The sequence below is a fragment of the Drosophila sulfurigaster genome, chromosome 3 (assembly GCF_023558435.1).
Source record: "Drosophila sulfurigaster albostrigata strain 15112-1811.04 chromosome 3, ASM2355843v2, whole genome shotgun sequence".
Taxonomy (NCBI): domain Eukaryota; kingdom Metazoa; phylum Arthropoda; class Insecta; order Diptera; family Drosophilidae; genus Drosophila; species Drosophila sulfurigaster.
The window spans coordinates 22,772,081-22,787,073 of NC_084883.1; the positions used below are offsets into that span (position 1 = coordinate 22,772,081).

Consider the following 14,993-nt stretch of genomic DNA (forward strand, 5'->3'; position numbering starts at 1 on the left):
ATTTTTTTAACACATTTGCTTAATGTGCAAGCAAATTGTGTTTTAAATTATAACAAGCTAGATTTACACGCGCCCAGAACAGAGACGGGCCGAGGTAACTCTTTTGCAGGTTTCCCAAGCGCCAAGGTTAAGTACGCCAGCTAATAAGTTGATTTCCAAACGCGGAAATTGCAAATAACTCAAAGCAGTCGACCAAAGTGCTCCACTCCGTTCAATTAACGCCCCAGAAATCTGTTTCCCATCAAACAAAAATTCAACAATTCACGGCAATCAAAAATGCTACTGTTTGTGCTACCCTATAAAGTGAATGCTTTAAGGGAATGCCGAATAAATTCTAGATGATATTGGCAAACACAACATCAGATTCATTGAAGCTGGAATAACTATTTCAAATATTAAATTTATACTGAAGTGTTCTTTGTTTTATAATGATTGTTGATCTGATTAATCATTACCATATCTTAAGATTTGGCTGTGGGTTTATTATTCAATTTAGAGAAATATGCCGATCCGTTTTTCAATCTTTGGTACAGACTCTGTACTCCCTTCCATTCACTGCGAAGAACTTTACAAGTTTGTTAGTTTTTAAGATAAACTAATTTATATTATAAAATAATACTTTATTAATTATAAAATAATAATATGTGTTCTTCAACTTTAACTAATTTGCTGAGCCTGTTTGTTGTGTAAATAAGAAATATAAGTGAATCACGGCTCTTAGTTTTTACACAGGGTATTTTGTAGTCATTTACTCATTCAGTTTTTTGCAATCTGGCTGGGAATCGAACATGAATTACATACCTGACTTTTTAGGCGTAAACAAACCCATTCCATACCCAGTCAGAAGTGGAATTGCAATGCGTCGTCTTGCATGCCAACAAGCGCAAAATGTTGTGAAATTAGCAGCATCAAGGTCTTTGGACTGCGTTGACAACCTGTAGCTGAATCAAACAGCTTTGACCTTTACTTTGGTATCTCTTTATTTTGAAGGTGTCGTTGACATCTCTTGGCCCGTTCATTTTGTATCAACTCCAATTTATGTTACGTCATTTTGCAGGTGACGTGAATCATGTGCTGTTACTCTTTCGATTTCAGTTACCTTTCTTATGCTTGTGCTTATGCTTGTATTGTGTAACAGGCATTGAGTACTTCCGTTTGAGTGAAGGACTTGTGATTGATCGATTAATTCAGTTGATTGAGCGAGGCGTGAAAAGGGCCTGGCGTGTCACAAACAACATTAAAAATAGAAATAGAATTCTTTTGTGCATACATGACGTATGCGCAATATGTTCTCAAGACGCCCATACAAACGTAATTTGCTTATCAATCATACGCAGCGTTGTTACGCTTGATTTTGCTATTTTTTTATATAGCTGCTGCTGCCCACGCTGTGCACTTGAGTTTGCGCCAAGAATTTTTGTGTGTCAGCGCCGCACGAATTATGGCTTAAATCGCAAGATGAACAAACAAGACAAGACAACACAAGACAAGACAAGACAAGAGACGAGACGAGCAAATAAGTACAATACACGCACAAAACGATCGCTTAACTGTTGAAGCTGTTCTAGTGCCATGCGGAAATTGCTTGTAGTATTTGTTGTGGAACATGCAAAAAAACAAAGCGCCCAAACACGCGCAAATAACACTAGCGAACAATTCATTATTTCTATTATTATTATTATTGCGCCAGAGGAGCAATAACAGCAGCAGCAGCTACAGCAGCAGCAGCTACAGCAGCAGCAGCAACAGTAATAGCAACAGCAGCGACAGCATCAGCAAATAATTAAACATAAATCGTCGTCTAAGCTTCGCTTTGCCCAGCGGCCATCGAAATTCACTTTTGTGAAGTCAGATTTAAATTCACTTCGAAGTCCAAGTCGAACTCGATTGAATTATGCATTGCTTCGCCCGACTGTCTGTCTGTTCGTCTGTCTGTCCATCCGATTAGACACGTTGATCAGAATTTACAAATGTTTCCAACTTGTAGCTACAAAATGCCACAGAGCACTGACAGACAATAACTATGCGAGGTCTTCAAATTTGCATACGAACGCTGCAATAAAAAATTATTTTGCGAGTGTAGCACAAATTTGTCATGACTCGTGTTACGCATCGAGGGTATGAATAACTTATCTACGAATCTACGAATGATATTATTTGTGTTTAACCTTTTAGGAGTTATTGAACAAAGGATGTATTAGAGTTTAATTTAATTCTGCTAAAATACGTAGAACTTAATTTATTATGGATCTAGAATCTTTAGTCAACACAATAAAAAAATGTAGCTGCTGAAAATGGCAAGGAACTAAAATTAGAAAATAATTTCGTAGTTTATCTTAATCTGCAATCGATTAACTGTATTGATTTATTTGCTAATTTTAACGTCAGTTGTTAATGTTAATTTGTAGATTTCGAATAAAGGAAGAGTTCCAAAATTGGAATGGAACTTCGATTTAGTATACGTCAGTTTTTTGTCGCGATATCTCTGACTGTCATCGTCTCGCTCTATTGATTTATATATCATTCCAATCTAATTTAGTTATTAATTGCACTAATAAATCTTTTGTAGAGTGTACATATTTCGGTGTACTCAAGTTGCTTATATGTTGGTTCTTATCTTTTTAGTTAGACTTCCATATCACTCAAGTTGACGCGTCGCGTTGACGTTTTCTCTTTTCTGTTTTTTGTTAGTTTGCCATTTGGTTTTTCTATTCGCCTATTTCCCAAGCCAAAGCTTTGGCTTGTAATTTTACGAAACCCTTTTTCAGACTATTTTGTTTTGTTGTGTTGTTGTCTGTCGCAAATTTTGTGGCCGTTTCTCTTTCGTTTTGTTTATCAAGTTTCTTGTGTAGCAAGGTCGTTCGTTGGTCCGAAGTTGTTGCTGCTTTTTGCCGTGCGACGCCAAAGCAATTTGTAATGATTATTAAAACAACGGGCCCACTTGGCATGCCTCGACATACCCATGATACCCATGCTAAACAAGCCATACTATATTTTATTTGGTTTTTTCGTTATAAATTTGTACATTTACGTGGATTTCAGTGCTAACCATTCACCAAGCGCTAAACTGTTGTTGTTACCATTTTAATTGAATACAATAACAAAGAGCCAGTCAGATAATAATAACAAAGCAGCAGCAGCAGCTAAAATTATATTGGATTACAACATGACCAGTTCAGCAGACACCCCTTCAATTCCCTCCTCAAAAACAATTGCTCTCTGCTCTGCTCGCATTATTCTTGGGCAATTATTACCACATTTTTTTACCGTGTTGTATTTTTTTTTTGTGTTTGCGTTCTGATTGAATATCCATGAACATTGATTACGCTTATGACAGACGGTCGGTCACTTGAGAAGTTCCATAGCCAGAAGCAGCAGGTTTAGACATTCCTCCACCGAGCACCGAACGAGAACTGTATCACAAAATAAACTCAACACTTGATTTTAAGCACAATTTTCAACTTTTTTCAATCTAACAATGAAATAACTTTCGCTGTTGCAAAACCAGAAATTTGTCATTGTTACCGAATTGAATTTATTGCATTTAATTCAATTAGTCGAATATTTAACATATTCCAATTTGCTTTGCGGTTAAGGTTAAAGTTTATATCGTAGACAAATAATTAGATATTATCAATGTATATATTAGACAAAAACTGGATATTTTGAAACAAATTTCCAATAGTATTTAGCTTTTAATATTTATTATGCTTTTTCTATTGAATTGCAAATTTTATTTCTCTTTTACTTTGTGTAGATTCATAACGTTTTATTGATTGCTTGAATTTACTAGAACGACTTTCATAATGTTTGCTTAAATGATAATTAAATTTGAATTAATTAGCATATACTACTATATACTATCCAATATGTAGAAAGGCATTGGCATAATATTCTTTTGGCTACGAAAACAAAATTTGACTCAAGATATCGAGTCGATAGAGTCAGAAGGTCTCTTAGCGAATCAAGGAATTAAATTCCGTTCAATATTTGCAATTGAACAGCTGACAATTTTGGTGGCTCAATTGCAGCAAACAATGGTAACTTGCCACACCTACATGCAACATGAATCACGCAATAATTCCACATAGATGTCAACTGTTTGCATAGTGCATAGTTTGAGCTATGAAATACGGGTAAATTGCATTTAGCTGTATAAACCATATAAGTCAAATGCCATAAATGAACTGAATTATGTCGCTCGTTGAGTTAATCAAAAAGCTGCTGCCAAATAAAGAAGCTTGAAGTGGTTTCGTATAGAGAACTTTTGCTGCCGGGAAATACCCGAGAAGAAACAGAGTTAAGAAACTGAATCACTAACAGAAATCAGCTTCAACATCCGCAAACTGAGCAGCTGAGTCCATTCGAATATAAATCAAAACTAATTCACACGCCCAAAATAAACCGAAAATATAAAAAAAGACCCAAGAAAAATTGTAAATTGTAGCTACAAATTGCGGGGCAATTGAACGAGCTGTGAATTATTTATGCTAAATTGAAAGCGCCGGCGTATGTTATGTTTATGGAAGTCTTATTTCAGTTTCTTTTTTTGGGGCGTGTTAGCAAAGTTCTTAATGTTGTGCACATTAGCATAAATGCTGGATTTACGTGCGTCATTCCATGACAATGGGAAAAATTCGTTTTTTGAATTTTTTTGGCAAAGGAATAGCGCACAACCTCGCTGCTGAGCTGTTGGCAATCTTCTGAAAGCCAAGTTCCGAAGCGAGAGACAACTGCAAGCGCCTCCACTCGACTTCGGGTAATGTCTTCGGCTCTGCGGCTCGTCTGGCAGCTTTTTTTTTGGCACTCGTATCGCGTTCGTTTTTGGCCGTCTCAACGTTTGGTAGCTGTTGCTGTCTTTTGGCCTGCCACACCGTTACTTGGCCAGTTGAAATACGCAGCTTGGGGCGAACGGTTCTAGCGCGCGCTTCTTCCAAAGCTCACAGCTAGCAACAGATACTAAAACTACTAACAGAAAGAACACATCGAGCAAAGACACACAGCAGCACGTCGTCAACTGTCGCGTCGTCGTCAACCGTTCTAAACCTCGGAGAGTGTTGTGCAAATAGACAAAAAATAAAAACAAATCAAAAAATAAAAACAAACAAAAAACAAAATTAACGGCTCACGCTTAAGCCCACAATAGATTTAAACCAATCGTAAAGCGAGTTAAACACGAAAGAAACAAATAAAAACTTTAAAAGTATATAGTAATAAATATATACTACGTTGATTGATTGTGGGTGTGAAAGCCAAATAGAATATTGAATCATCCGGACAACTTCAGTGCGTCGCATCATCAACATCGAAGAAAGCATCTTTTAAAGGTGCGTGCTTGGATAATCGACAAGAAAAAAAATCACGCATACGCTGCGTTGCACATTGCCAGAGAGACGGTAAGTGAACCAAATTCTAATTAATCATCAATGATGCTGCTGATGCAGCTGCAACCTTGACATTTAGGGGGAAATACTACAATTAATTTGTCATTCTTTGTTAATTAAAATCACAGCACGTCCAACTGCTTTTGATTGGCAGCTAAATTGTGCAATAATTTCTGAAAGTGTTTAAGACATTTTTTTGTTCATTGTTGTTGTTTGTTGGTTGGTTTGACGCTTTGGCGTTTAATTAGCGTTTTGCTGTGGCTTATAAATAAACATGTCTGGGCTGTGGTTTTATAGTGCATGTGCGCATGTGTGAGTGTTGGATGTGCTAAACGCCAAAGGCCACTTCAACAAATAGCATTAGTTGTTGCTGTTGTTGTTGTTGTTGTTGTTGTTGTTGTTGTTGTTGTTGTTACTCTTGCTGTCCGTGAGTGTGAAATAAAAACTAAAGAGCAACGGCAGCGGCAGCGGCAACTGCTAAGGCATTGTAGGCATGTAAATTACAAAATCAAGTTCGTTGCTTGAGTCTTTTGTTTGCAGTAGGCACAAAAGGTTCTTAAGCATGAAATAGAAACTAAGCCAACGCATTTAATAATCATAATAATGCTAGCTAGCATACCAAACCATACCATATCATACACACAATGCAAAGTGGATAAAAATTGTTGTGCAGCGATTATTTTTATTGTTGCTTTGCAACCTTCAATGTATGAAAAACAGCACACACCACAGCAACAGCAACAACAACAACAACAACAACGAAACCCGCTCGACATCAAGTTGGACTGCGTGTGCTTAATTTACGCCCAGATTAGCATTTACATTAATATAATTTCACATTTTTATTAACAAAATGTCAGAGAGTAAAGCGTATATATTTTTTCGGTTTGCCTTGACAGAGTTCTGCGTGCGTTAGCCAAGCCAATAAAGTCAAGTCAAGCCAGGCCAGGTAAGATATGCCGGTCGATGTAATCTGCAGTTCGACCGCAACAGTCCCAAAAATGGCCAAAAATAAAGTGAAGAGCACACAAATCAGATGCGTAATACTTGTCCGCTTTTAGAATCATAGTGTCGGTTTTTTTTGTTTGTTACCTGTGACAGATGTTTATCGAAAAGCTCAACGTAGTCTCTCTGGGGTCTTTGGCCTATAGTTTGTTATGAAATTCGCCATCAATTTGGCAGATAAGAAGAAAGCCGACTTTGAATGGGTTCTTTCCACCGCACAGACAATCACGCAGAATCACAGATTTTGGGGGCTTTCGCCAAAAAACTGCATATAGTAGATATATATAGAATTTGGTTTATCTCACGCTCATTTGCATGCGACCCAATTTGCATGGTCGCGCTTTGTTCAGCTCTGTGAATGGTCATGGATACACAATCTATATACACTATACTATGTATAGACGATCCCTAATGAATCAAACTTGAAACTAACGCTGGATTAATTTTGCTTCTTTTCAACGCATTTTTATTTGTCTGTTACCAAAAGCGAAACCAGTTCGTTCGTGCCTTAAGTCTTTTGCCCCTGAATTGATGAATTTATTTCTATTATACAATTACTTGCCAGAATTTTACACTAAATTATCAACAACGCAAGTACGCAACTTATATGTTTTTAATGATACAATATGTAGCTAAATAAATGACAGGCCATTTCATATTTAATTAGGAACTCGATTCACAGCTCAATTTCAATTTGAAACTGATATTAATGAACTCCAATTAAGCAGAAATCAGAAAGAAATAAACGAAAAAACTCAACTATTGAAAATGCTCGTATCGCAAAGGCCTTTTGTTGTTTGTCGATACGGGTTGACGTTGTTTTTGTTGCTTTATTATTATTATTATATTAAATTGTATTTATATAGTTGTATATTGTAGTTTCGAGTTTGTTTTTTAATGATACACCGACAGGTTGGACTGTCATCTCGTCTGCTATTGATTGGCAACTGAAAAGGCGTATGCGATCGCTATAATGATGTAATTTCAACTTGTAACTTGAGCAGTACATGCAACAGCATCAATCTGAGCAAAGTTTATGAATCATAAAACTGTATAAAAATGGTACGGGTTAATGGAGAAAAATTAACATAGTCAAATTGGCAATTGACTAGCTGACTGAGACTGAGACGGAGACTGCACGGTTGAGTAAATGAACGATGATGAATGACTAATTGAATTGAGATGCTGTCAAAGTTTGAGCATAACGAGACACATTTAATTAGCAGCCACGTTAAACATGAAATTCATAAAGCAAACATAATCGAAATGTTCGCATTTGCATTGTTCTGCCTGTTGATCATAGATTCTTCATTCTCACTTTTTGTGGCTTTTTATTATTATTATTATTATTTTGCGGCACTTGTCAAAGCCTAAGAATAGCCAAAAATAAAAACATAACAACCAAGGCCCAAAGCGCGCACGTTCACAAAAATTTTGCAAGTAATTTTGTTGTGCACACACATTGAAACAATGCCTTGGCGGCTGTATAAAAAATAATCACTCAATAGCAATAACAATAACAATAACATCAACAAATAATAGCAACAACAACAGCAACAACAAAATATATAACAAAAGCGGAAGTTAAAGTCGCCTTCGAAGCCACACGAAAGCGCTGTGTAATTTTTGTCTTTTCTCTTTCGCGCCTTCCTGGCACGAATGCGAATACGAATACGAATGCGAATATGAATATTTTTGTGAGAATTCTCAACAGTTGCAAAAGGTAGGCAGGCAGGCAGACAGCCAGACAGCCGATAGAGAAATAACTAAGCGAAAATATTATGAAAGCCGCGCGTCGCGCGCTCTGCGCTATAAAAACAAAAAAAAAACTGCAAGTGAAAATTGGAATTTATAATTTCGTGCCATGCAGCGCGGCCGATTTTCAACCGCAAATGAAAAAAGCACCCGCCGACCCCCGCCATGTGATCCATGGATGCATTTTTGTCGACAGACCTGGCACTTGTCACTGAAGTTGCTATTGCTATTTCTATTGCTTCTGCTGCTGCTGCTGCTGCAGTCGCTACTGATGATGATGTTAGCTGATGATGATGTAATGAGCGACATGCACATCAAGTGACAGAGCAAAAGTTGCGCATACGCCGCATTGTACTTGCGCCGAGTGCAAAACTCACAACACTCGAACAGGTCGAAAGCCAAGCAATGCAGAGCAGATGGATTGTTGCAGCTTCTGCTTGATCACATCACAAAGAATTGACCTAAAAACCTTTAAAACTAAATCAGAATGCACAACGAAGTGCAAAGACTCTTATAAGAAGAAAACTAAAACGAATTTCATATAACAAAATTAATTGCTAAGCTACTTAAAAGTCAACTGTGGAACCCTAATTTGCTTACTTTTAGTCCATAATACCCCAAATATTTTTGCAGCAATCTCTACACTACAAACTACGTTATAAACATGCAACAATCTGTTACTTCTGCCACATTATTTTGACATATGCACGTGCTGAGCGACCTAAAAATAAAACTAAAACTGTATCTTGGCCATAAACGTACAACACCCATGGCTAAGTATATGGCATAGTACTTGGCTTTTCATGATATTGCGTGCCCCTTTTTTTTGTCAGCAGGTACTCGTACTTCAAGTCGTACTGTATGTTATTTCAATTTATGTGCTCAGCTCACATGAAACAAAAAGTGAATAACAAAAGACAAAAACAAAAAAAGACTAGAAAATAAAATGCCAACTCATAAAAATAATGTTAACCACAGTTATTGTTGCTGTAAGTTGTCGTTGTCGTTGTCATTGTTGTTTGTTACAGTTGCGTTGGAAACAACAGCAGCAGCAGCAACAGCAGCAGCAGCGGGAGCAGCAATCACAAGTCACACTGTCACCCCGTGTACCACCTCTCATGATTGTGCAAAACAATACACAATCCATATATATTTGCTGTTTTCATTTGCAGCATTAAAAGAAACAGAATTCATGTTATAAATCTTTAGAAGTAAGTCTTATAATTAATTAAGTCAATTGTTTGACGCGTTACTTTTTTAATTAGAATGCATCACATAAACACACTTGTTAACAGCGGCGTTTTTTTGCAATATTTTTGCATATTGTTCCTAAAATTGATAGCCCCCATAAAAACACAAAAAAAAGCCCAAAAAAAAAGACGAAAAATAAAAGTGAGCGCATTGCATAGAATTTTTGTTATATTTCGCGAACAAAGGCAAACTTGTTTTAGTCAAGAGACAAGCCGGAATCACAGCCGGACATGTAAGGCCTTCCCCCTCCCCCCAGCTACCCCATCTCGCCTACAACACATAACGCATGAGGCATAAATGCGCTCACAGTTCAAGTCGTTTAGGTTTCCACTTTCAAGGTTGCAGCACACGCCAAGAACTTGCGCAAAAATAATGAAACAGAACAAACAGAAAGGCAGCAGCTTGTACAATACATTATGCAGTGCATTTGGGTGTGGGTCTGTCGTACGCCCCACTTTGTCCACTTGAGGTTGACAAGTCAGCTCATACACATACATACACAGACATATACACGCAGACTGGCAGCGCCAACATTTTGAAAGGCGTACAAAAAAAAACCAAATTGCAACTAGTTTGAGTTAAGAGTTTGTGTCTTTGTTGGTGTGTGTGTGTGAGTGTGGCACATGCCAAGTGGCCAGCAGTTGCGCAATTTGTGGCATGATTCATAAAAACTAATTAAACAAATAAAACAATGCCACTGTTTTGTGCCATTCCGTGGCCACTCAGCAAGTTTTTCACTTAAGCCGCTTAGTAGCAGCAGACAAAGGCGACTAGCGATAACTAAAAGACTTCCTTCTGCGCAGGAACCGAACGACCTTGGCAGACGTACGCTATAGAGAACGAGCGAAGTCGAGAGCCAGAAGAGTTTTACGTACGCAGAGAACAGTTTCAGAATGCGTTGTGGCTAAAAATAAACATCGAGCTAAAACTGGCCCGTTGCGGCCTTGAAAACGGACCAGCAGCTTACATAATTAATTGCAGCTGAAGTTGAGGCTAGGCGGTCACATATACACACATACATACATACGCTATATAGACTATAGAAATGTATTTAAGCTTGATTGCTGGACTGGCATGCGGAAAATGTGCGCGTGCAAACGAAAGACTTAAGACACGAACTTGACTCTGAGTGCGAATTGCAACGCATTGTGACGCACATCAATCGCAAAGCGACACGACAGCTTCTCAATTAACATTTAATGCAGTTTTAACAGCTCTCTCAGTGCGTAGTTCAAGCAACCTTTTTTTAACTGCCCGCTGATTAATAAAACCCACAAAAAAAAAATATACATATATAAACACCGACGTTTAAATATTTACTAGATTTGTTGTAGGTACGCACATAGTTTATTATCTTTTTACATATAGTTTTTAACTGTCAGATTATAGCGAAGTATCATAATATGAAGTACAAATAAATCGGCGTTAAGATAAATAAGGTTTTTTGTCTGTGTAATAATTGGTTAATTTTAATGCACTTCCACATGTTGGTAACAACAGCAAGACGACCAAAAGGCCAGCTAGCTAATTAAATTTCATGAATTTATTTGCATGTGTGTGCGTGTGTTGATGTTGGTATTGGTGTGCCATGTGATCATCGCTAAAAAATCAACAGCACGTTCGGCATACAAAAAAATTTTATATATTAGTTAAAAGCCAAAATGCCAGCAACAACAACAACAACAAGGCAAAGAACTGTCAGGGAGCGAAAACAGCAAATGGAGAAAAGAACGAAATGTTACGCGTATATATTATACAAGATAATAATAAAGAGGCAACAACAATAGCAATACATCAGCTGAGCAACAGAAACTTCAGCATTCTGGCGAACTTAATCACAATACTCTAAAATAGAATATGAAACACTCAAAGCTTCCCTTTGGGTATTTGGGTATTTTTTAACTCCGCAGAGGAGGTCAAATTTGTGGCCATTAAGCGGAGTTGACTCATGAATGAACATGAACTATATTAACTGGGGGAATTGTGCAGAACATTGAAACAAAGTATCTGAATAATCGAAGCATATAATACCAAAAGTTGTAAGTGAACATGTGTATCTACTCATATGTGGTACAAGGCTAGACTTCCATCAGATTGTGGGTGCGACAACATTAACAGCAAATTAGCAACAAGTTCTGCGTTCTCAAATGTACAGAAACAGAAACATAAAAACCAGTTGGAATTAGAAATTTATCAGTCAGGTAACGGACTTTTGGTGCGTGACATATATCAGTTTTATGGCCAATCTGCCTGCTAATTAAGAGCAACGCCAACGCAAATAGAAAGCCAACAGCCAACAAAGACCGATGACTTCAATCGAGCTGACCGGTTTGACCGCTTAGCACTTAGCATGCTCACCGACCCCAAAGCCATTAAACGATTCTAAGCTATTAGGAAACGCACTTCACTTCAATTAGATCACGAGTGCAGCTCATTTGGCTTGCAGTGCGTGTTGTGCCCTTAATGTATCACTGGCTGGCTCCCTTGATGTGTGTCATTAGACGACCGATAAGTACCTGAAATGATGCTAAACGCATAGCAATGCCTTTTGGGTCTTGGGTGGGCAATTAACTTTGGCTAGGAAGTGTTAAAGTATGGTCTGCATGATTTGGTTCTCAGACTCACTTTCAATGCCCATTCAAGTCGTGTGACATACATACGTTGACGCATTTATTGATAAATCGCATTTGGCTGAGCCAATTGAATGCCAATCACGTGCATGACCGCCACTACACCTGATATCCAAGTTGGTTTGCTGCTTGGTAGCTGGAATTTTGTCACAAAACGTTGACAATGCGCATAAACAAATCAGGCTACTTGACTTTGAAACCGTTTTCAACAAAATAAAAACCCAAAAAGAAGTCGAGAAAAACCAAGCAGGCAATTGAAATGCATTGCAAGTCTTGCTGACGAAAAATGCAAAATAAAAAGTTGAACAAATTGTCGCCAAGGCACACGCAATTAGAGGCAGTGACATTGATCATTTCATTATTTCAGCTATACAAACATTTCTATGAACACTAAATACAAAACAAATTCAATTTCAAAATCAAATGACTTGAGCGACAAACTCAGCAAGCAAAATAAAAAGAAATATATATAAAAAAAAAGTTGATGAAGTTCATTGGCTTGCAGATTGATTGGCTGATTGCTTAATAATCTTATACCGGATTAAGATTTTCTCTATAAAACATAATTTGATTCCTTACACGCCAAACAATTTAGTCGTCAGCCACAGTCAACAGTCTACAGTCCACATGCCCCCAGTCCAGATCTAATCATTTCAAATGGCGCTCAAAGAGCCATTCGCACCGCTAGCAACAACGACAAATTAATTGTTGTAATTATATCCATGTGTGTGTTTGTGCTGTCAATAATAATTTGGAAAAACGCTCTTTTCAGAATAGAATACAACGAACACCCACACAAAAATGATTTCGCGCCGCAAGATTATATCGCGTTCCCTGGACAATTTGGACGCCATTGGGCAAGACGAGCAGGAGGAAGATGTTTGGCACGATCGCGAAAAGTTATTCCGCGTAAGTATGACTTCATTTTTAATGCGCTTCTAATTCTAAAGCATTAACTATCTTTTACCATCAGGATCATATCAATGAAGTGCTGACCAAGTGGGAGCAAATCGATGATGAGATTTGGGCCAAGATTATTGTCTTCGAGAAGAATCGACGTGTAGCCAAGGCCTATGCCCGCTCCTCTGTGATAACTATCAATGGTTCCAAGCATGGCTTCGATGGCGTACGGTGAGTGCATAAGAATACTTCATTTTGAATCAACTTATTTATCTTTCTCTCTATCTAGTATTGGTCTTAACGGTTTCGAGAATCCCATGCGTGATGCAGAAACAAAGGTCATTAAGAAGGCTATCGGCGATGGCTTCAAGATCAAAATGGACGACACTGGCAACATATTCATCAAGCGTTACGGGAAGAGCAGCATTTACGTGAACAACACTTCGTTCGCCAACGAGGAGACCGTGATTGGTGGAGACATTATTCAAATGCCACAGATGTCACTCACAGCCGGCACCTCGTCCAAACTATTTGACATGAAGAAGTTTCAGACGAATATCAATCGTGAATTCGCACGCAACTATCCGGAACGCAGCCGCTTGGAGCGTCAGTGTTTGTCAGCCGTGTCGCTGGTCAAGTCAAATAATAATCTAATCAATACACCATTGTGGATAATGGTTATCAATGTGGTTGCCATGGATATGCTGAAGAATCGCTTGCAAGCGCTGCCCAAGTCGGTGGATTCACTTGGCTTGCGAGTGCCACTCACACATTCCAGCGAGGATCCATACTCCACCATTGAGAGCCAAGTGGGTCTCATTTATCCCACTCCGGCAGCATCGGATGATTCGCAAAACTCGAGTAACTCCAGCAAGGGTCGACGCAGTGTCTTTAGTGCAGCTTTCCTCAACGAGAGTCCATATGTTCCCAAGGTAAGTTCAAAGATAAATCCTCTAGGTAGCTGATTATAATTTTTTTTAATTTTTGTAGCCGGACTACGAAGCAGGCGCTTCCTTGGCTCCAATTTATGCGGAAAAGAAACGCCCGAAAAACACGCAACAGCGCAAGAAGCAGGACGATCCCTACTACTGTGGCCTCCTGGCACGCATTCCCAACTTTATCAAGTCATCTAAACAGCCATGCGCCAGTAAGCCCAAGAAGGAACCGAAAATCTCACGTAAGATTTCGGCGCAGCATCATCAATTCCTTTTGGCCGCCCAGCAACAACAACAGCAGCAGCAACTGCAACCGCAGGCGCCTATTCCAATAGCCACTTTCCATCACTCATACTTCCCCTATAAGCTCTATCAGCCGCAGCACCGACTCTCGCAGTCGCAGCTGTCACTCTGGGATGCGCGTAGTCTAATCAGCGCACATGGTAAGAAGATATTAATCCATAATACAATAACTTTTACTAATCAACATTTTTTTTCTTTTCTTGCAGAATGAGTAATACGAGCAGGCCCTAATTTATTCATCGCCTAGCATTACATCTTACAAGTATTTAGTCAAAAGTCAACGTATTACATTTTTCGTCGGTGGAGTGCATTTCGCTCGCTCTTTTGTGATGATTGAATATGCGGAATGCAGCCATTATTATGAGCATACTTTTGGGCGCGTCACTAAAAATACGCATTAACCATAATATTAACCATAATTTACAGCAATTAATGATTAGACATGAGAAGAGATTTAATGATTATGCAATTTGTAATAATTAATTAAAATTTTGCCATAGTTTTTAAATCGTTTAAGACTGAGAACGTCCTAGAGTTGAGTTGTGCACAATAATAAGCGATAATAAGCACATTTTGTTAGCAAAATAAAAGTGTGAGAATTGTCATGAGCAATTGTTTGCTACTTTAGGCAAGTAACATTTATTGTTTTATTTCCTGTAAATACATTTCATATGTAAATAAGTTCGAATATTACACACATGTGAACACTATGTAAACAATTAAATATTAAAAGAAAATTTCCCAAGCAAACGTGTTTATTATTTTGGGTGTGGAGAATCATCGATGGTACTATCGATGCTTTGGACATTTTATAAAATCGATTTATTATT

The 14,993-nt window shown here is 38.1% G+C and overlaps 1 protein-coding gene across 2 annotated transcripts; it reads left to right on the forward strand.

Moving 5' to 3' along the window:
• The first annotated feature begins 4,876 nt into the window (after positions 1-4,876).
• LOC133844484 (uncharacterized) lies at positions 4,877-14,913 on the forward strand. Of its 2 annotated transcripts, none has more exons than XM_062278501.1 (6): positions 4,877-5,396; positions 12,798-12,934; positions 12,999-13,156; positions 13,215-13,857; positions 13,916-14,303; positions 14,370-14,913. In XM_062278501.1, the coding sequence occupies exons 2-6, from the start codon at positions 12,827-12,829 to the stop codon at positions 14,372-14,374; spliced, it is 1,302 nt and encodes a 433-aa protein (XP_062134485.1). In that variant the 5' UTR covers positions 4,877-5,396; positions 12,798-12,826; the 3' UTR covers positions 14,375-14,913. The 2 variants fall into 2 exon arrangements, with proteins under 2 accessions (XP_062134485.1, XP_062134486.1); XM_062278502.1 differs by having other exon boundaries at positions 12,803-12,934.
• Positions 14,914-14,993: the final 80 nt, after the last annotated feature.

Coding starts and splice junctions, on each gene's coding strand:
- LOC133844484 (XM_062278501.1), top strand. CDS start 12,827: ATGATTTCGCGCCGCAAGATTATATCGCGTTCCCTGGACAATTTGGAC. Junction 12,935..12,998: donor ATCGCGAAAAGTTATTCCGC/GTAAGTATGACT, acceptor TTTTACCATCAG/GATCATATCAATGAAGTGCT. Junction 13,858..13,915: donor AGAGTCCATATGTTCCCAAG/GTAAGTTCAAAG, acceptor TAATTTTTGTAG/CCGGACTACGAAGCAGGCGC.